At 39.2% G+C, this 22,660-nt stretch overlaps 1 protein-coding gene across 11 annotated transcripts in view; it reads left to right on the top strand.

Annotated features, from left to right (window-relative positions):
- The window catches only part of Sh3kbp1 (SH3 domain containing kinase binding protein 1), a 340,190-nt gene that overhangs the window by 194,483 nt on the left and 123,047 nt on the right, over positions 1–22,660 (top strand). The window contains exon 1 of one of the 11 annotated variants that reach the window (XM_040744133.1): positions 12,709–12,843. The exons of the other annotated variants lie outside the window; for them this stretch is intronic. Coding sequence (XP_040600067.1) covers positions 12,829–12,843 — 15 coding nt within the window. The 5' untranslated portion in view covers positions 12,709–12,828. Of the gene's footprint in view, positions 1–12,708; positions 12,844–22,660 lie in introns of those variants that run through there. 11 annotated transcript variants of the gene reach the window in all.

Genomic DNA, 22,660 nt, shown 5'->3' with positions numbered 1-22,660 from the left:
TAGCCCGCATGCTCTGCAGATTCCTGCATTTTTCAAGGGTTCTGGGGATCTAAACTCCAATCCTCTTGCTTGTGTGACAAGTGCTTTAACTGCCTAGACATTTCCCTAGCCCCTGTTTATTAATTCTTGAGATGAGATCTCACTGTGTGACCTTTAAACTCCTGGGCTTAAACAACTGCCTCAGCCCTGCAAGTGCTAAGACTATAGGTATGTGTACCTTCTTGCCAACTAGTCCAAGTTTATGTCTCAGCACATTTCTTTCAAGAATGACAGAGCTTTATGCTTGCTTCTCTATCATTTCCTATCAGTTTATCCAAATCCCCAAAACATCCTCCTCCTCCCACAACTTTCCCCATCTCAGATGAAAGCAGTGCCATATCTCCTTCCTTTTATTCCCTTGAGGTTGTGTCTGACTAATTGGTTAGGAGACCCACCACCTCTCCCTATGTCTAGCATCTATCTATCTGTATCTCATCACCCTAATGGGGCTCTTTTTTCTTCTCACTCCTGTGCACTGTGTACATGGCACATACTTATAGAAGGTAGAATGTTTTGGAATGTATTGACATGATGCTTTGGAGACTGCAGACTTCTGTAGAGTGAGAGAGCTGAATGGAATAATAGACCAGGTGCACAATTGAAAATAAAGCAATTGTATGATTAACAGTTTCTTTGTGAAATAGTGTATTGGTGGTAGTGACATGAAACAATGACTTTATCAGAGTTATGTGCTGTGTGTGTGTGTACACGTACATATATCCTGATTCTTGATTTCGTGCAGAGTAACACCATGTGCTAGAAGTTCTCCTAATCCAGTGTGAAGCCTCAGGAGCAAACATAAACGTCCCAGCTTGCTTGAGTGGCTGCAGGCAATGTTTCTACCATCTGAAATGATTTAAAACTATCTCTACTCCCTATTGTTGGTGCAATGGGTAGTTGCATAGATTTATGGAACCATTATGTTATTACACAATCTGGCTTGAGAGCCAATGAATGTGATACTGTTTTATTAATGCACATGCTGGTTCTTTTCACTTTTGAAATGGTTTGTAATCAAAATTTATGTTTAAAGAAGAAAGTTTCCCTTTAAAATGGAGCTTGCTGCTTTGATTTTGCAGAAGCAAATTCGATCTTGCAGGACAGAATTTGGTATGTGATCCTCTGACATGGCTGATTTGATAATTTGTATGAGGAAAGAAGGGATCTGACAAAGACTCCTCTCTCTCTCTGTCTCTGTCTCTGTCTCAGTCTCTGTCTCTCTCCCTCCCTCCCGCCCCCCTCTTTTTCTCCCTCCCTCCCCCTCTCTCCCTCCGTCCCTCTCCCCTCCCCCGTCTGTGTGTGGGGTATGGGTATGTGTGCACATGGAGGCCAGAAGTCATCACTGGGTGTTTTCCTCCGTCTCTCTCTGCTATCCACTCTCTCATCTTTCCACAGGGTTTCCTCACAGAACCTAAAACTCACTTGTTGGCAAGTTTTAAGCCTCAATAAGCTCCATGTATTTGTCTGTCTCTGGCTCCCAGTGCTGGGGTTACAGATGTTTGCTGCCACGCCTGCATTTTAAGTGGGTACTGGATATCTGAACTCAAGTCCTTATGCTTGCATGGCAGATATTTTACCAACAGAACCATCTCCCAAGCCCCTGTGTATCTGTTTAATCTATAACATCTAATGATTAGAGGGGAGGTACTAAATAATAGCCCTTTACCAACCCTGAAAAAGGAAATAGTGAAGCCAGGTTTAATGCTATATACCTAGCATTCAGGAGACTGAGGCAAGATAATGGAAAATTCAAGGCCAGTCAGTTACAGTCCTCCTCAGCTGTATAGAGACTTTGTTCCAAAACAACAAACTAGCCATCCAACCAAAAAAAAAACAGTGAATACTATTATTTTTGTTTCTCTTATTAAGATATAAGGGGAGACCCCATATACACGCCTTTTAATATTACAAAATGGATATACCTATGAACAATTTGTATAATGTACCATTTAACTGGATTATTTGCAGATGAAATGGTATAGAGGAGACAAAATTAGTGATGAATTGATAATTGTGTTTTGTGAATTCAAATTGTGTGTAGTCAAGGATGACCTTGAACTTCTGATCCTCCTGCCTCTGCCTTTCAAATGCTGGGATTACAGGCATATGCCATCTAGCTCATGAGTGGTAGTTGTTGAAAGTGAGTGATACATACATTGGAATTTGATATATACTTTATTTTTGTGATGTGTTAGAAATTCTTGTAGTAGAGATTACAGGAAAGGTAACTTTTGGGGAAGTGTTTTCATTTGAATTAAGCTTAGATATATGTGTTAATCTATCAATAGGACCAGAAGAGATGGCTCAGTAGTTTAGAGCACTTGGTGGCGAGTCACTCAGATAATTACTCTCCACTAAACAGGTAGATAAAGGAGTGTCAGGTGTTACAACACTTGTAAATAAGTTGAAGATACTTGTGTGAGGCTCACAACCTAACTTGGTATGGCTTTTTATAAAGAATGATCCTTGCTTTGGTGCCAGTTTATTTAGTCCATGTTTGGACTCTATAGTCATGACTAGTCTTGGCTCCTCTAATCATTTTGGATCCAGTCTTTTTAGACGGGTTAAAAAGATGTATTGAAGCATTATAGTTTGGCAGGTTGGTAATGTATAATTTTACATTACCTTTTAAGGACCTCTTTTCCCAGGCCTTTCTGGCTTAGTTGATTTCCTTCAGTGATTTCTGACATCTCTTTCTTGAAAAGATTTTGTTTTTCTGTATTTATACTAGGTTTTATTTGTGGCAGTCTATTTTTCAACTCCCATCAGCTTGAATCTCATTTATAGAATTACAGGCACTCAAATTAACACCTTTATGGTATCAACATTGAAGCATTTGTTTGTGGCAGAGAATTAATATTTAAATTATATGTAAATGGAAGTTGTAAATCAATTGTTTCAATCAGACAAATTGCAGTTAAGAGAATTTTAATATTTTCATTTACATCTCTGGTAATCTTTTTATTCATTCTAGTAAAAATTCATTAAAATTTATAGTAGAATTAAACCATATAAGTACCAGGTAGCAGTCATAGCTGGGTAAGGTGTATTTACAGCATACCAGAGGCAGAAGCAGAGGCAGGCCAGCTTGGTCTATATAATTTCTAGGCCATCCAGTGCTACATAGCAAGACTCTGTCTCAAACAAAGTAATGACCTCTGCTGAAAATAAGAGATTTGAGGCCAGAATATGGCTCAGCAGGTAAAGAACCTTGCTACTGAGTTTAGTGACTTGACTTTGATCCTCAGGACCCACTCAACCCTTCAAGCTGTCCCCTGACCTCCATACACTTCACTACTGTACTTACACACACCTCTGTGATACTTGTATACACACTCTCTCATACTTGCATACCCCCATCTCTCCCTCCCTCTAAATAGAAATTTAAAAGTAAAAGTCTTTGTTTCTTTTCTATTGCTGTGATAAGACACGCATACAAGTCAATTTATAGAAGAAAGAGTTTATTTGGGGCTTAAAGGTTAGAGGTCAAATTCATGAATATCATGATGGGAAACATGATAGCAGTCAGGTGGGCGTGGTACTAGAATAGGAGCTGAGAGCTAACATCTTGATCCTCAAGCAAGAGGCAAAGTGTGCGAACTGAGAATGGTGTAGTCTTTTGAAATCTCAAAGCATATCCCTATTCAAGAAGGCCACACCTCCTAATCCTTCCCAAATAGCTCCATAAACTGGTAACCAAGTATTCAAACATATGAGCCTATAGAGACCCTTTTCATTCAAATCACCATAATGTCCACTCCTTTAAAGGGAAACAAGCTCTGCTGAGTCCCAGGAGCTAATATATTTCTTGACTAATCAAGCATGACAGAATAACATTTAAAAATCATCTAAGAGGGTCTAGAACCTTCTCCAAATGATATGACAGACTTTGAAGATCCCCCATGGAAGGCCTCACCCTCCCTGGGGAGCAGAAAAGGGGTGCGGTGGGGGGTTGCTGGGGGGCAGGAGAGGAGGGGAGGGAGAGGTAACTGGGATTCACATTTAAAACAAGCTTGTTTCTAATTTAAATAAAAGAGAAAAAATCATCTAAGACTTAAACTATTGTATATTCCTTATTTGAATGGGAAATTAAAATTACATGATATCTTTAGATTGGAATTATATGAATCTTTATATTAAAAACTCCATGGCTTTCCCTGAACAGATCATATTATGACTCACACTGGTTAAATGAAGCATATGGGGTTTTCAGGCTTCACTTTGTTTATTCCCATTGTATTCATATTTCCTTGACTAGGAAAAGTGGGGGCAGGGTTGGTAGGGAATTTGAACCAGTATGGCAGGGTTAATATTATTTTGAATCGTGTGTGTGTGTGTGTGTGTGTGTGTGTGTGAGATGAGTCTTGTGCCCCATGTGAATGCAGGTGCCTGTAGAAGTCATAAGAGAGCACTAGATCCCCTGGAGCTGGAGTTACAAGTGGTTGTAAACTGCCTTACGTAGGTGGTAGGCATAAAACTCTGGTCCTCTGGAAGAACAACATATGCTCTTAAGTACTGGGTCATCTCTCCATCCCCGGGGTTACTTTTTGACACATTGGATGCTTTCTGATGTTTTATGTGTGCTTGACATTTGCTTTCTGAAACACTCAGCCTAGTGTGTTTTCGAAGAAATAATTAACTGAAGGCAGATCATCACCAAGATTTACATTCTTAGAAACTCTTAACAACTATATTTCTAAGGACTGTGGATAGAGTTCATTTGGTAGAGTGCTTGCCTATGGTTTGTTTCCCAGCACTGTGCAAGTAAGATGTGCTCCTGTATGGTTATAATCCCAGTACTCAGGAGTTAGAGGCTGGAAGAACAGCTACATAGTGAGTTTGAAGCCAGCCTGAGGCTATGTGAAATCCACCTTAAACCCCTGCAAATGCTATGTTTTTAGGAGTACTGATAGTTATTAAACAGTCAGGCCAAATAGGCTAGGTTCAGATTCCAACTGTGCCTCTTTCTGGGACAACTTAGTCACTCAGTGCTTTATGTTCCCCATCTTTAAAATTAGAAGAACAAGATGTTCTGTCACTTAGGGGTGCTATGAGGATTAAGTAATATGTACAAAGATTAGAAAAGTGCTTGTCATATAAAAATCACTTGGTTAAGGTACTTCTACTACCTTTTCTAGTACCTTTGCTTTAAGTGTGTGTTTCATGTAGTGTGTAAATATGTATGTCAGAAGTTGATGTCAGATATCTTCTTCAGTCCTTCTCTACCTTTTTTATTTTTAAGCAGTCTCACTATGTAGCTCTACTCTTCAGAACTTGCTCTGTAGAGCAGGCTGACCTTGAACTCACAAAGATCTTCTGCCTCTGCCTCCTGAATACTGGGATTAAAGTCATACGCTTGCTTGTCTGGCCTCCACCTTAGTTTTTGGGTCAGGGTCTCTCTGAACCTGAAGCTCATTGGTTTGCCTAGACTGACCAACCAGTGAGTTCTAAGAATCCACCTGCCTCTACCTCTCCCCAGCACCAAGACTATAGGTTCACCATGCTGTGCCTGGTTTTACGCGAGTGCTAGGAATTCCTCATGTTTGTATGGCAAACACTTCACAAACTGAACCATCTCTCCAGCCCAGATTTCCTTAACTTTTGACTATGAGAGATTTGAAACTCCAACAGTAAACTTAAATTTTGCTATACTTGTGGTGTGTTTTGTTTCGTATTACCAAGTCTGAAATGTCAGCCACTAGAAAGTAAATGCCATAATTTGGGACCTTGTCTGCATTAGTCACCATTGTATTTACAGTTCCTTGAAAAAAATGTTAAACGTACTATATATCATTGGTTTTCAGTAAATGTTTGTGGACTAGATAAGTGAAGACTGTGTTCTGCCTTAATCCTGTTAAAATTATAAAAAAAAACTCTTTGTTTTTGTGTTGTGCTTATGGTCTAGCTGAAGATTGCTTTTTCGTTCATTCATTAATTGCCTCACTCATTTAATGAATCATCACCAGATTTCTTGTGTAGATCATCAATGGTACTCTGAGATTTCTCTGTAAATGAATGAATGGGTGACAATCCTCACTGAAAGATTGGGTGGTATGTCTAGAACAGTGCTTCTCAACCTGTGGGTCATGACCCATTTGGGGGGTCATATATAAGATTTCCTGCCATTTCACATGTTTACATTACAATTCATAGCAGTAGCAAAATTACAGTTATGAAGTAGCAATGAAAATAATCTTATGGTTGGGGGTCACCGAAACATGATGAACTGTATTGAAGGGTTGCAGCATTAGGAGGTTGAGAACCACTGGCCTACATGCTGTATTTACATATTAAGCACAGAGTGGTTTTGCTTGTTTGTTTGCTTGGATGATTGTTGATTTGGATGGGGTAGGTCTGATCTAGTTAACTGGAATTTAACTATTTTCTCCCAAGTCATGCTTTGGCTCAGTCATCTTTTCTAGGCTTCTCATCTGATACCATGGATTATCCCCCAAACCTTTTAGTTTATGTTTGTTTGAGGCAGGGTATTGCAGGGCCTAGTCTGATTTTTTTCAACCCACTATGTAGGTGGGTTGATAATGAACTCTTGATTCTCCTGTTTCTGTCTTCCAAGTTCTGGGATTATAGGCATTCACCACCATGCCTGTATGTATTATCCCTTGAAATGACAAACTTGTATGCATAAAGGTTTCTACAAGGCAAGGACAATGACTAAAAGTTATGTCCATATTGTCAGTGAAAATAAGGAGGAAGGAAATTTCCTGGAATGTTGGAAGGGAGTTTCCAGAGATATTTTCAAGGGAAGTGATTACTGAGCAGAACATTCAAAGGTGATGGAAAGTCATGGCACTGGCAGGATGTGTATGGATTAGGAGAAAGCATGATTACAATGATGGAACAAATAGGTAGATTGGGCTAGAGGGCAGGGACTGTCGTGTGGTGATGGTGGTAGGTAGCTGGAAGGGAAGTGGCACCTCTTTCCACAGGACTTTGCCAGCCTGATTATAGGCTGCACTTTCTCTGGGTGGGCTGGCACATTGGTGGAGGAATTCAGCTGTGTAGCAGCATGATTTGCAATTTAGAAAGATAACTAGGGAGGTGCCTGGGAATGTGTTCTAGAGACTGAAGAGGAAGTAGCTAGGAGAGTTGCCAGCCCAGAGCTCTGTGGTTGGTGACTAATTGGCCAGACACCAGGAACTTCTAGTAGCTCCTGGAAAGGGGCAGATGGGCCCACCTCATGCACACTCTTTAAGCCAGACTTCCATTGCCTCAGTTGGCAGCATACCTGACAGAAGAGCCAAATTTCCTTTCAAAGAAAATTGTTTTGTGTGTTTTGGGAACAAAAAAGCCAGGAGTCAGCATTCTCTTATCTTTGTTCATAGATGAACTAGCCATAGATTAAAAAAATAAACTTAGGAAGGTGAAGTTTAAATATATATACACATACACACACACATATATATATGCACATAATTGTGTATATGTTTAAATATCACCTATGAATTTCAGTTATATATATATGGACATTCAACAAATTTATGTTCCCAGTCAGTTCTTTTTTGTTGTTGTTGTTGTTGTTGTTTTGAATCAGGCCCTCCTGTTGCCTAGGCCAGATTCAAACTCACTATGTAGTCTAGGCTACCCTTGAACTCCTATAATCATCAAGTCACACCCTCCAAATGCTGAGACTATAGGTGTGTGGTACTGTACACACCTGTTCTAATTAGTATTTATTCATTTAGGTAGATTTTCTGAGACAGGGTCTCATGTAGCCCAACAAGACCTTGAAATCACTATGAAACTGTAGATGCACTTGAACTCCTCAACTTCTTGTCTCTGTTTTCCAAGTGGTAGGATTACAGGCCTGTGCCACCATGCTCAGCTTTTAATTTGGTTTGGTTTTCTAATTAGTTTTTAAATTAGTTCTCCATTGTGGAATAATTTTAGATTTATATAGGTGTAGGAAAGTAATACAGAATTTCTGCATACTCCATATCCAGCTTTGACTACTGTTAACAGCCTGTGCTAATATGGTAGGTATCTTGTTGTAATGTCTGAGCCAATGTGAATGTGGGATTATTTATTAAAGCCCAAACTTTATTGACGTACCCTTAGTTTTTATCCATTTTTCCAGATTTTTTAAAAATTTAAATTAGAAACAAGCTTGTTTTACATGTCAATCCCAGTTCCCTCTCCCGCCCCTCCCCCTGCATCCCACCGGCCCCCTGTCCTATCCCCTTTCTGCTCCCTAGGGACAGTGAGGCCTTCCATGGGGTATCTTTAAAGTCTGTCACATCATTTGGAGCAGGACTTAGGCTGAGAGAGTATCCCTCTGTGTGGAGTGGGCTCCCAAAGTCCATTCACAGTCAGGGGGTCTGGCACAGTCCTATGCTGGTTTCCCAGGTATCAGTTGGGGTCCATGAGCTCCCCCTTGTTCAGGTCAGCAGTTACTGTGGGTTTCTCCAGCCTGGTCTTGACCCCTTTGCTCATCACTCCCTCCTCTCTGCAACTAAATTCTAGGAATTCAGCTCAGTGCTTAGCTGTGGGTATCTGCTTCTGCTTCCATCAACTACTGGATGAAGGCTCTAGCATGGCATATAAGGTGGTTATCAATCTCATTATCAGAGAAGGACATTTAAGGTAGCCTCTCCACTACTGCTTAGATTGTTAGTTGGGGTCATCTTTGTAGATCTCTGGACATTTCCCTAGTGCCAGATTTCTCTTTAAGGCTATAATGTCTCCCTCTATTATAGTACTTCTTTTCTTGCTCTCCTTTTTTCTCCACCAGACTTAACCTTCCTGCTCCCTCATGTCCATCCCTCCCCTCCTCTCCTCCCCTTCTCTTTCTCCTAACTCCCTCTCCCCTCCCCCCATGCTACCAATTAGCTCAGGAGATCTTGTCCCTTTCCCCTTCTCTGGAGGACCATGTATGTCTCTCTTAGGGTCCTCCTTGTTTCCTATCTTTTCTGATGGCTGGTAATCCTTTGCTCTATGTCTAAAATCCATATATGAGTGAGTACATACCATATTTCTCTTTTTGTGACTGGGTTTCTTCTAGTTCCATCCATTTGCCCGCGAATTTCAAGATTCCATTGTTTTTTTTCCCACTGAGTAGTGATCCATTGTGTAAATGTACCACATTTTCTCTATCCATTCTTCAGTTAAGGGGCATCTAGGTTGCTTCCAGGTTCCGGCTTTTACAAATAATGCTGCTATGAACATAGTTGAGCAGATGTCCTTGTTGTATGAATGGGCATCTTTGGATATATGCCTAAGAGTGGATTTGCTGGGTCTTGTGGTAGACTGATTCCCATTTTCCTGAGGAACCTCCATACTGATTTCCAAAGTGGCTGTACGAGTTGGCACTCCCACCAGCAGTGGAGCAATGGTCCCCTTTCTCCTTGGTGGTTTTGATTTTAACCATTGTAGCAGGTATAAGATGGTATCTCAGAGTTGTTTTGATTTGTATTTCTCTGATAGCTAAGGATGTTGAGCACTTTCTTAAGTGTCTTTCAATCATTTTAGACTCCTCTATTGAGAATTCTATATTTGTTTCTGTACCCCATTTTAAATTGGATTGTTTGGTGTTTTGGTGGCTAGCTTCTTGAGGTCTTTGTAAATTTTGGAGATCAGCCCTCTGTCAGATGTGGGGTTAGTGAATATCTTGTCCCATTCTGTGGGCTGCCTTTTTGTCTTGTTGACTGTGTCATTTGTCTTGCAGAAGCTTCTCAGTTTCAGGAGGGCCCATTTATTAATTGTCAATCTCAGTACCTGTGCTACTGGTATTATGTTCAGGAAGCAGTATCCTGTACCAATTCGTTCAAGGGTACCACCCACTTTCTCTTCTAAGAGGTTCAGTGTGGCTGGATTTATGTTGAGGTCTTTGATCCATTTGGACTTAAATTTTGTGAATGGCAATAGATATGGATCTGTCTGCAGTTTCTACATGCCAGCATCCAGTTATGCCAGCACCATTTGTTGAAAATGCTTTCTTTTTTCTACTGTATAACTTTAGCTTCTTTGTCAAAATTCAGGTGTTCCCAGGTGTGTGGGTTAATACCAGGATTTTCAATTCGATTCCATTGGTCTACCTGTCTATTTTTGTGCCATTACCAATCTGTTTTCATTACTATAGCTCCATAATAGAGCTTGAAGTCAGGGATGGTGATGCCTTCATAAGTTCCTTTATTGTATATTGTACAGGGCTGTTTTGGCTATCCTGGGTCTTTTGTTTTTCCCTATAAAGTTGATTATTATTCTTTCAAGGCATGTGAATAATTGTACCAGTATTTTGATGGGGATTGTGTTGAATCTATAGATTGCTTTTGGCAAGATTACCATTTTTACTCTGTTGATCCTACCTATCCAAGAGCATGGGGGGAATCTTTCCATTTTCTGGTATCTTCTTTAATTTCTTTCTTTAACGACTCAAAGTTCTTGTTATACATGTCTTTCACTTGTTTGGTTAACATTACCCCAATGTATTTTATGTTGTTTGTGGCTATTGTAAAGGGTGATATTTCTCTGATTTCTTTCTCAGCCAGTTTATCATCTGTATATAGTAGGGCTACTGATTTTTTCTTAAGTTAATCTTGAATCTTGCCACTTTGTTGAAGGTGTTTATCAGATGTAGGAGTTTCCTGGTAGAGTTTTTCTGGTGACTTATGTAAATTATCATATCATCTGCAAATAGTGAAAGTTTGACTTCTTCCTTTCCAATTTGTATTCCCTGATCTCCTTTTTTTGTCTTATTGTTCTAGCTAGAACTTCAAGTACAATATTAAAAAGGTATGGAGAGAATGGACAGTCTTGTCTTGTTCCTGATTTTAGAGAAATCGCGTTGAGTTTCTGTCCATTTAAATTGATGTTGGATGTTGGTTTACTGTATATTGCTTTTATTATGTTTAGGTATGTTCCTGATCTTGCCAAGATCTTTATCATGGAATTTTATCCATTTTTATCGACCCTTTCTTTACTTCTAGGGTGTCATTCAGAATACTCCATCATATCTAGTTACCCTGACTCCTCAGTTCCTCTTGTTTTGGTGACCTTCATAGTTGTAGAATTTTGTAGAATGTTCTTATATTCGCATTTGTCTGAAGATTTTCTCACAATGGAGGTTCATTCATGTTATACCATATACTGAGGGCTCGTGTTATCACAATAACTTCCCAATTTCACTGTTGACCTTGGTCTCCTTGACTGAGGTGAGGTTAGGCAGGTTTGGAAGTCTCTTCATTGTATTTTATTTTGATTTGCTTCCTTTCCATATTAGACTCTTTTGGAAGAAGTCACTCTGCACCCTATACTTAGGCTGTACTTCAAAGAGAGAGGGGTATATAAATAAATGGATCGAAATTCCTCTGGGCTACTTTGTCTGTTCTCTCTCATCCTAATTAGATTTTGATAAGGTGATTTCTTATCTGTGTTCTGTATTCCAAATGCTAATTCCCCAGCACTTGCATCACATTTGTCATTTACACCTAGTGATATCTCCCACATTGGTTTCATGTATGTCATATATAAACAGATCTGTGTCATATTTACTCAGATTATACATTTCATGAGGACTGAGACAGCATCTCATTTAAAGCCACCCACAGAGTTGCCCACAATGCCAGCAGTTAATAATTATAGAATATATTATTTTTAAGTTAGTTCCATTAAAAGACTTAAATATTACCCATGGTTCATTACTAAACAGGTTATCAAAGTCTAAGAATACAAGAAACATTGTAAGAAGAGACTTCTAATTTGTGGAGTTGTCCTGAACTTGTAAGAGTGGTTTCCTGTGTGCCAGATTCTTCTTTAAGCATTTTGTCTTCTGTATATCATTTAGTCACCTAGACAATCCCATAGATTTGTGCCATTGTTACTACTCTTTTTTAGTTCTTGTTTCTGTGAATCATTCATTCAAACGCAGAACCTTGCACATACCAGGCAAATGCTCTGTTGCTGAACTATATATAGACTCTGTTCCATTATTCTTATTTTATAGACGAGGAAATCAAGGTGAACACAATTTAATTTGTTCAAGATTATATAGCTTGGGAATGACCTAATTGGAATTTTTATGTCATGTTCTGGCTCCAGAGGTTTGAACTCTTCACCGATGGACTCTAAAATCATTAAAATGGTGATTCATATGGTGTCTCATTTAGGGGAAACACAAATGATGTTTAAATACTTTATTTCAGTCTGTTGGGATATTTCTGATGACATGATGGCAGTCTTAATGTTTTTCCTAGGGGAAGCCTATCCATAAAGTCAGTGCTGTTTTCCCTTTATTTTTAGTTTTAGTTTTAGAGTAACTTTTGGACAGTATGACTAATTTTATTTCTATAAAAAGTATTTGTATTTTATAACATGTTATATTTTATGTATCCTCTAAACCCCAGGCATGTAATCTGTTGAAAGATAGCTTTTTCTTTCTCCTCTCACATTAAAACACACACACACACACACACACACACACACACACACACACACACACACACGTCTTTACTGAGTCCTGCCAAATAAATAGTCAGTATGTTTCTTGTCCGAATAGTCACACCTTTGGGCACTGGCAGGCAACCTACATTGCTGCAGAGATGTAGGTGAGGGAGGAGGACTTCTGGGGAAGCCACCCAAGCCATGAATTGGCCCTGGCTTCCTGAACCATAAACAAATGCAAGCTTTGTTCTCCCCATTCCTCATTTGGTCCCAAGTATGACTCAGGATTAGGCTGGGTCCTCAGGCTCCGTGCCTTTGGCTGTTTGAAGGAAGTGGGAGGACTTCAGGGCAGTTCTGGGACCTTTACAAACTGAAGAGAAGAGGCCTGGCTGCATGATGGGAGAAGAGGTATTTCTTTCGTTTTTCTTTTTAGAGAGGAACTAGATCCTTTTAATCTGTAGCTTATCTACAGCATTCTATAGCAGGACTCATTCTGTATTTACATGGCTGTGTTAACATGATTATGTTTAGGCCAACTGGAATCCCACAGTGGAGGGGGCGGTTGCCGTTGGATGTGTTCAGAAGGAACCTTTCAAATGTAAGGGCTATTTTCTAAAGTCAAATGCTGCACTGGAGCCATTTAGCTGTTTTTTTGATCCCCACCCCCCATCCCACCCCCATGGCTTTGGTCAATTTGGCCATTAATTCTTACAGATGTTTCCAATTTCTTTGTGCCTGGGTTTTCATGTGCTCATACTGCAGAGAGTAATTTAGATGGGCAGTTTGCACAAGCAGTAACTAACTGTTACACCATGTCACAGAGATGTTTAGCAATTACAGATGTTTGTACAGTCAACAAATCCAGCTTGCTTTTCAGGTTAGTTTAGGAGAGAAGAACATCTCACACAGCAAGCCATCTCTGGGGCATTTCACCCTTGGGGGATCATAGACATTTGGAGTTTTAGTTGTGAATGGAGAAACTGTGAGTAGTGATTTCTGAGTACCCATTGCACTGCATACTTTGGAGATAAAGATATTGCCTACCTTTGTAGGGCTGAACATTTATATTTGTGTGTGTGTGTGTGCCTGTCTGTCTGTCTCTCTCTCTCTGTGTGTGTGCATGTGTGTGTGTGTGTGTGTGTGTGTGTGTGTGTGTGTGAATTACTTGCTTTTCTAAAAGTTAGCCTGTAGTTGATGGTCATGTTTCTCTGAGTCCTTCATTATTTGTCTACCTAAAAGCAGAAGTCTGTTATTTTCCAGACACAAAAGAAAATTCCCTAAATAAACCACAGGATAAGAAAAGACTTGTGATTACTGTATGTCTTCCTTATCCCTGGTTCTCAGTGAAAATAAGAAATTTAAGGGAAGAGGCAAGGTTTGTAAAATATGTCCCTTTATGTCTTTTTCTTTTGACTTTAACTTAAAAACTGTTTTGAAACTTTTTTAAAATGGAAAACAGTGTGGCAAGAATGAAGTTGGTTGTTTCAGCACATGATTAAGAGTAAGAGTATTTCTTGAATTTTTTTAATAGCATCTGTTGCTTACTTAGGAAGACAGGCAGACATTTGAGGGAGCTCCAGGTGTTGACTGGAATAAAGCTCATTTGCAGTAGCTTGGGAGAAACCTCTAGGGAAAGAGGTCTGGCACATGCTGGTCCTCTAGATGTAATTTTTCTGAACTCAGGTTTTGTTAATTAATTGTTAAGGTTGGAATACAAAGTAATGGGTTTCCTCTTGGCTTCTTCATACATTTGTGTCATTATGCTTTGTTCTCGGTGGTCGCTCTCCCTCATTGTCCCCTTCTGTCCTAGTCTTTCCATACCTTCTAATTTGTAATAAGGAACCCAGAGTTTAATTTTTGACCAAGGAAATGGCCAGGGCCTGGTGTAGGTTGTAAGATATGGACAAGGAAGACTGAGCAGTTGCTGGCCCTCAGGAGATTATCTGGCCCTCAGGCAAGGCCCTAGAGATGGGAAAAGTAGGGTGCCCTGCTGGCCCATACAGTTCCTGCCCTGCTGGCCCCTACTGGTTCCCTCACGTTCCCAGGGCTACAAGCTACTCACTGTGGGGGAGTGCTTCCTGAATACATTTGTCTGTTTTGCTTTGCTCATGTCAAGAATTCTTTGCAGTAATAATAACAATAGTAAAAACAGTGTCTCACAGTTGAAGTATATGAAGAACTAGAGACTACTCTTAGTTTCATATTTGGAGAAGTTGTAATTAGCATTTTGTATGTATTCTCCCAAACTTTTTTCTGAGGCTGAATATGCATGTGGGGCACACCTCTTATTATTCTTCCAACAACAGGGGCATAGTACATGTTTTGAAAACTTAACATGTTATGGCCCACCTTTTTCTGTCAAATAACTCCATGGTGTTTTTAAGATCTCTAGCCATTGGAGGGATACAATACTGTTTATTCAGCCAAATTCCACTTCGTATCTGCTCAGATTTCTTCTCTCTTTAATAGTTTTTTTCATACCCCTAATATTAAAAACTAAGAATGTTTTTTAGGCCAGCATGATGGCTCATATCTGAAATCCCAACACTTAGGAGGCTTAGACAGGAGAGTTTCCATGAATATGAAAACACTCTGGGCTGCATAGTTCTAGGCCAGCCTGTGCTACAGAGTCCATGTCCCAAACAAACAGCCAATATTGGTGTTTGTGTGTGTATTATATATCATTCAATTATTTCCTTAAAATAAGTTTCCTCTCTTCCTCCTTCCCTCTCTCTTTCACTCCCTCCATCCCTCCTTCCATCCCTCTTTTCATCCTTCTCTCCTTCCCTTCCTTCCTTTCTTATTTTGAGGCAGAGTTTCATATAGGCCAACCTGGCCTGAAATTCACTATGTGGCTGTTTCCACCTCCTGTGTTCTGGTATTATAAATTTGCCATGCCTGGTTCCTTAAACTGAATTTTTTAAAGGAGAGATTTCCAGGTTTAATGATTTATGTGACTTTGGTTTTGTTTTAAGTGAAAATAACATGAATATATTATTTCTTTACTGCCAACGGGAAAAAGTTCAATTTTTGTAATCCTTCATACTTACATTAAAATCCTCATAGAAATAACCTCCAAAAGCTTTGAACAATTGGGCAGACACCTTTAATCCCAGCATTGCACAGATTAAGGAGGGAAAGATCTCCATATATTCAAGGCAAATCTAGTCTATGGAGTGAGTTCTAGACTAATCTGGGCTACAGAGATAAACTATCTCAAAAACAGATGAAAACAAAACCAAAAAACCTCAGAGTGTTCTACAAACTGGGTGTGGCATACACTACATTCATACCACTGTGCAACTGTCATTACTATTAATCTCTATAACTTTTGCATTTTCCAAGACTCTACCCATTAAACATTAGGCCCTATATCACCCTCCCCTACTGCTTGCAAACTCCATTCTGCTTTCTGTCTCTGAATTAATTTGCTGGATCGTATGATAATTTTAATTTTAAGGTTGTGAGGAACCTCCACACTGTTTTCCACAATGGGGCTTCCACATTTCAATCTCACCAGCAAACCACAAAGTTTTCTAATTTTTCTTCATCTTTACTTGGCCATGCTATTTCCTGCTTTTGTTTTGGTTTTGCTAGCAGCTAGCCTAGCATATGTCAGGTGTTTAACATGTGTCCATGCCTGCTGTCTGAAAGGAGAAGGTTACCATTTTTTCTCATCTGATAACTGAGGAGTTAAAGAGTTGGGGGAAAAGATCTTCTGCCTCAGCGTCACCACTAAGCAGCCCAATGTTTACACAAGTGAAAACAAAAGATTGCACATCATGTAGAAGAAGAACCAGTGCCCTTTTCCACACTCCCCAAAGAAAGAAACAGTAGTATGCGGGTGCTTTGCATGTTACTTATCCCCCTTACTTGGAAGGTTAAATTTTCTTCCATGTGCTTTTGTTCATTCTGATTTCATCTTAGTGGGAAGAGTTAGCTATATAGTTGATTTTACTCTTGCCTACTACTATAGAATTGCTCAAGCGTAAGAACTGGCTGTCTTTTCTTTTATGACATACTTGCTGAATTATTTATATTTACAAATTGATATTCTTCAATGGGTGTATAGACTTATCAGCAAATATTCTGTCCTCCTTTGTTGTTTTTGACACTAATGATTATTTCATAATATCTGTTCCTGAGATTGGTGGTTGCTTTTGGTTCTTGATGTCCAAGGTCATACATATGCCTCACAATAATCATGCTTTTCTACTTAGCCCAACATTTTGATATTCTCAACTATTTGTAAAATAAGTTTCTGACCAACTGGAATTCAGTAGATACAATAAATTCAATGCTATAAAACGCTGGTGTCATGAAAACAAACTATTCTACTTATGTTAGTTGAATCGTGTTGTCTTTTCCTACTTTTGAGGAATTTAAATTTCAGAGTTCAGTCAGTCAGCAACTTGTCTTATATTTCTTTGTAGCATTGGAACCCATTAAATTGGTACAAAATTCATCCTTTGCTAAGGCTCTCCATATTGGAAGTCACATATCCAAATAAATGTGTGCATGTGCATGCTCTAGCACATGTCCAATAGGTGCTTCATATTCAACTTAAAAAGTAACAATTCATGAACAAGGCATGAACCAGAATTTCTTTAAATTGTCCCCTTTCATCAAAAGGTCACCCTTAAAACTACTTCATGTAGCCTATGAGTCTGAGTGTTAATTGAAGTGTTACCTCAATTAAGCTTATCCTTGCACTTGTAAGAATCTAGGAGGCAGGGTTTGGGAAAGTGATGGCAGAAAACTGAGATCTGTATCATACAGATCTCAGTATTGTTCATTTAAGTTAAGGGACTTAGAGATGGTGAGGATGGATTTACTGCTTCTTTTTTTTATTATTCTTTCGCCAGTGCCACATTTTCACTAACCAAAGATTTTCATGTTTTGTTCCATTTGTTTTGGTAGCATCTGTTCAGTCTGTTCCTTTTACTTTGCCTTCTTAGTCAGGGTTACTTTGGCTTCCTACCAGGAAACAGTTTCTTCTGGGTACCTTTTCTAGGCTATGAGTAGAAACTGGTAATAAATGAACTGATGATGCTATGAGTGCCATAATTTTAGGTCCTGGAGTAGTTCACATATTTCTTCTAGGCACAATGCTTAGTTAGCCCTGTGCAGTTACTGTACTCACAGAGCTAGATGCCTCATAGATCTTGCATGTCTGGTTTTGTAATTTATTTTGCTTCCAACCCCAATAGCACCTCTATAGCTAAGCACCACTAGAAACAGAGAAAGAAAAGTACAAACAACTGAAGTTTTTTTGTGACCTTTGGTCATATGTTGTTATGCTGAATAGAAACAAAATGAAGTTTTAGAAAGACCTCATGATGAGGACCTAATGAAAAAGACCTAATGAGAAGAGACTGAGAGAGACATCTAGGTTATAGAGGGATCACTAAGTTTCAAAGTATTATAATAAAAAATGACTCCATGGGGCTATAAAGCAGTATGTTTGCATATAAGCAAAACTTGAATTTTGTCTTCCCCAACCTTAAGAAATCTTATGATGGTTGATCTTGCCATGCAATTGAGTTGACTACAAAAAGGTCAGAGATATCATGAGGAGCTATGAGACAAGGCAGTAAATGAAAATTAGTTTTTTAAAGATTATTTTAAACTCATATATTTTATCTTATGTCTGTCAGTGTTTTAGCTGCATTTATATACACACACCATTGTAGCACAAATAATAAAAACACAGAAACAAATATTGAGGTTCAAACTGAAGATCAGAAAAGCAAAGCAGCCAACTGCTAGAGAGTTCTTACCTCAACCAAGGCTTAGACCGAAAGTGGCATTCCTATCCTCAGAGTGGCTGAAGATTACTGTCTCCTCATGTCTTATAGACCTCTCTAGTGCTGGGATTAAAGGTGTGTGCCACCACTGCCCAGACTCTATGGCTGACTAGTATGGCTAGCTTTGCACTCTGATCTTCAGGCAAGCTTTATTTGTTAGATCATAAACAAAATATGACCACACACCATATTTGTGCCTCTTACCCATAGAAGTCAGAAGATGGTATCAGATCCCCTGGAACTGGAATTATGGATGGTTGTGAGCCACCATGTGTGTTCTGGGAGCTGAACCTGGGTCCAGTGTAAGAGCAACAAGTGCTCTTAACTACTGAGCCATTTCTCTAGCCCCCATAAATACTAGTTTCAACCAAACACTAGATATCTGGAGTTGTGGATGTAGTCATTACAACAAATAGAGTTAGGTAAGCAATGTCTATGAGGAAATTAGACTTTGCAGTATTTGAGACTGTTCCCTGATTCCACTAATGGCAGAAATCAGGAACTCCATGACTTGAAACATGATGATCAGGTTGGGAATAAGGGAGAAGTAGCCTGTGGTGAGGGCTGATAAACTCACTTTGTTGGGTTGGGGGGGTAAGAATGTAGAAATCCTTTGTTGTAAATAAATCCCTGTACATTTGGGAGCATAAATAATGTAAAACATGTCTACCAGAATCATATTAAATATAATGTAGTAACCCAGAAGTAATGAATGTATTAGTCAATTGAAAAGTACCATTCCTGGTCTTTGTCCTCTTTTGTCGCTGCCTTCCATGAATCTGTATTGTGTTTTCCCTGTACGGAGCCTATAGCAGTTCTTTGTGTAAGGCACAAAGAGGAATTGCTGCTCTGGGAGCTCACAAGCAAACATTGAAGCAAGCATTCTCCATTGTGACAGAAAAGGACACGGAGTCACTGAAGACTAGAAAATACATTAACTGAAATATTTTACTGGATATATTGTCTTGTCTTTAAAATGTACCTTAAAAAGTAACAGAACCAAGCATGTTGGCAGATGCTTGTGATCCCAGAATTTAGCAGGTAAGCTCCAGATTGTCTTATACCACATAGCTAGTTTAAGACCAGCTTGAACTACATGGGATCCCATCTCAAAAGAAAAGCAAAAGTTAGGCATAAGTGGTGCATATTTTGAATTCCAGTACTCATAAGTCAAAGAAGGTAGATCTCTGTGAATTTGAGGCCAGCCCAGTCTACATAGTGAGTTCCATGCTAGCTGGCTACATAATGAGACCCTGTCTAAAAGTTATAATAAAAAACAAATTAAAAAGTAACATAGTCAAATGAGAAATGCACATGACTAAAATTAGTGATTTCCTGTTTTCTTCATCTATGTGTTGTGTGGTTTGGTATTTTTGTACATGTTATAGATAAAAAAGAAAGAGGGAAATACTTTAGCACAGAAGAGTTAAAACTTGCAAAATGAGTGTTAAAACATTTACCATTTGCTCATATGGTAAGGATCTAATTTGTCTAAAACTTAGGCATCGTAAAGAGAATTTATAGCCTTAAGATAACTGTCTTCTTCCTCCTCCTGATTGCTGTAAAAATGACATTAAATGATTGAAATGTGAATGAATGTTAAAGACAGCCAAGTACAGACCATATTAAACTTCTGCTCTACAAGATTAGAAATTATTATTTTTTAATTGTTTATTAAAGTGCCTTTATGGGTCTTGGAAGATGGCTGAGTGGGTAAGAACTGTGAAGTCAAGGGGAGCCAAGTTCAAATTCCTAGCACCCATCTAAAAGCTGGACATGGCTGTACATGCCTGTACCTCCAGCCTTTGGGGGGAAAAGACAAGCAGATCCTGAGAGCATTTTAGCCAGCTAAACTAGGCAAAACTTCAAGCTTCAGCTACAGTGAAAGACCTATTTAAAGAAAATAATGTAGAAAGCATTTGAAGAATACTGTCTCCTCCTCCTCTGGCCTCTGGTTTCATATACATGTACACATATACTAAACAAGCACCCAATTAAAATATGTAAAAATATAAACATACAAATGCTATACTTTTTAAAATGTGCTTTTATTAGGATCTGGGGAAGTAGCTGAGTTGGTAGAATGCTTGCCACATAGTATGAGGACCTGAGTTCAGCATGCTTGAGAGAGTGGGGGAGAGGGGAGAGACTTGATGGCGTGATCCTGCAATGCTAGCACTGTAGCACTAGGGAAGTGACGACAGGAGGATATAAGAAGCTTGGTGGTGAGCTAGTATTGCCTAATCTATGCACTCTAGGTTCAGGGAGAGACACTGTCTCAAGAAAAAAAATAATTAAAGGTGCAGAGCAATGGAAGATATTTGATATCAACCTTTGAGCTCCACACACACTTGTATACATGTGTGCGTATACCCACGTGGATATAAGCATGTGTACATACACCACATGTTCATGTACACACACACACACACACACACACACACTTCTTTAAAAAAGTATCTATCCAATATGTCCTCACCCCTAGGTAGAATCCCATTTTAGTATAAGTCAGTCTTGATTTTTTAAAGTAAGCAAATTAAGATCACATTAATTGGAAATGTTTCTTAAGAAAATGAAAATGCCTGTATGAAATTTCAAAATTAGGATATTTCTCAGTAAATAACTACTTCTAACAGTAGTAGGTAGTTCTATATTTGTTCACACTTGTCATTACTTGAAGCCATACTTTTTTAAAGACCAGAAATGAATAATCTGTAAGTTTTGTCCTTTATAAAAAGATTTTAAGTTTTATTTTTATTTTATGTGTATTAATGTTTTGCCTTATATATGAATGTGTACCTCATGTGTGCCTGGTGCCAGTGGAGATCAGAGAAGGGGCTCCAAATCCATTGGAAGTGGAGTTACAGGATTGTGAACTACCTTGTGGGTGCTGGGAATGGAACCCTGGTCCTCTGCAAGTATTCCTAACCACTGAGCCATCTTTTCAGCCCCTGGAAGTGGGGTCTTTGATTATAGTTGTAGCCCTTTGCAGAAGTACGAATAAGGAATTCATGTGTTTAATTAGTAAAATGGGAAATACGTTCTTGGCTTTGAAAACACGTGACAGAATGTTTGGAACAGCATTAATTAGAAATGATTCTACGTTATGTACTTAGTCATTGAAGATACGAGCCGATGAATAGCTATAAGTGAAGGGGACAAATGAGAGGGGATGTTCTAAATGGGTGGTGTCTTACAAATTATCATCATGATTCATTTTACATCTGATGTTCTTAACATCCTTCCTAATGACTTGGAAATAAAATGACACACCCGAAAGCCTCATGTGAGCGCTAGCTAGGAGCTGTTGCAAATCAAATCAGACCTTCAGGAGAGAGATCAGTAACGCAAGGAGGTAGACTGCTGTGTTAACACACTTTGCCACGCCTCTTAGAACTTCACTTTTCTGATGATCAAATAATGTTTGAAATACTGGAAAATAAGATGGAAGCAAAAAGCACTGATATTTTAACTTCCCTGGGGTCAGGGCTGCTACTGTTTTTAAATGCTAGCTTTCAGTTGTTTGACCATACATTTTTAACTGGTTGAGATCATTCCACACATAGAATTGTTTCCAAACACAGAATTGTTTTCTTTTTTGTTTAGCATTATATAAAATTTCCCATAGCATTACTGACTTCTGTGAACATCCCTTTAACTGCTATGTGTGTGGTGTGTGTGTGTGACCCAATCTTTTCCTGTTTTTGTGGTGGTGGTATTGGGGATTAAACCTGAGATTAAACCCAGGACTTTGCCCGTACTAAACGGGCCGTACCGATAAGCTATACCCTCGGTCCCCCAAGTCACTTTTAAAAAATGCATTCATCTATTTATTTTCATTCGCATTCACATCCTCTCTCCCCACCCGTCCCGTGTGTTTGTGTGTATGCCCACACGTAGTGCAGACGACTTGCTGGAGTCAGTTCTCCTCTACTATGTGGGTCTTGGAAGTGGAACTCAATCATCAGGCGTGATGGCAGGCAGCTTTACCACTGAGCCGTCTCCACCAACCCCCTTGCTAATCTTGAAAGAAGCCTTTCAGTGCTGCTTTGGCGAAAGATTTGGTCACTTCCAGGTAGAGGATTATGAATTCAACTTTTCCTGTTAAGTATCTGTTAGTAATTTCCAAGTGGCTCTAAAACTGTGCCATGTGAGTGTGTGGTCTCATTTGGCCCATTGCTGTGGGAGGAGTATCAGTTTAGAATTTCTTCATCCATTATTGAATGAATGCCAAGCTTAGTAAAAGACGGCTTGGGATAGTTTTCTGTGGTGGTGTGTTTGCTCCTGAGTATCAAAACTCTCAATAAAAGGCTTTCTGTTCTCAGACAACAGGCTGTTTTCCCCAGATACACGCCTTGTTGTTTTTCCATCGTCAACAGTGGAGAACAGTTTGGGTGCAGCCCGAAGCAGCTGGCATG

This window comes from Mesocricetus auratus, unplaced genomic scaffold, assembly GCF_017639785.1.
Source record: "Mesocricetus auratus isolate SY011 unplaced genomic scaffold, BCM_Maur_2.0 Super-Scaffold_100003, whole genome shotgun sequence".
Taxonomy (NCBI): Eukaryota; Metazoa; Chordata; class Mammalia; order Rodentia; family Cricetidae; genus Mesocricetus; species Mesocricetus auratus.
Note: the sequence above shows the minus strand (reverse complement) of the source record. Positions and strands in the feature narration are given on the sequence as shown.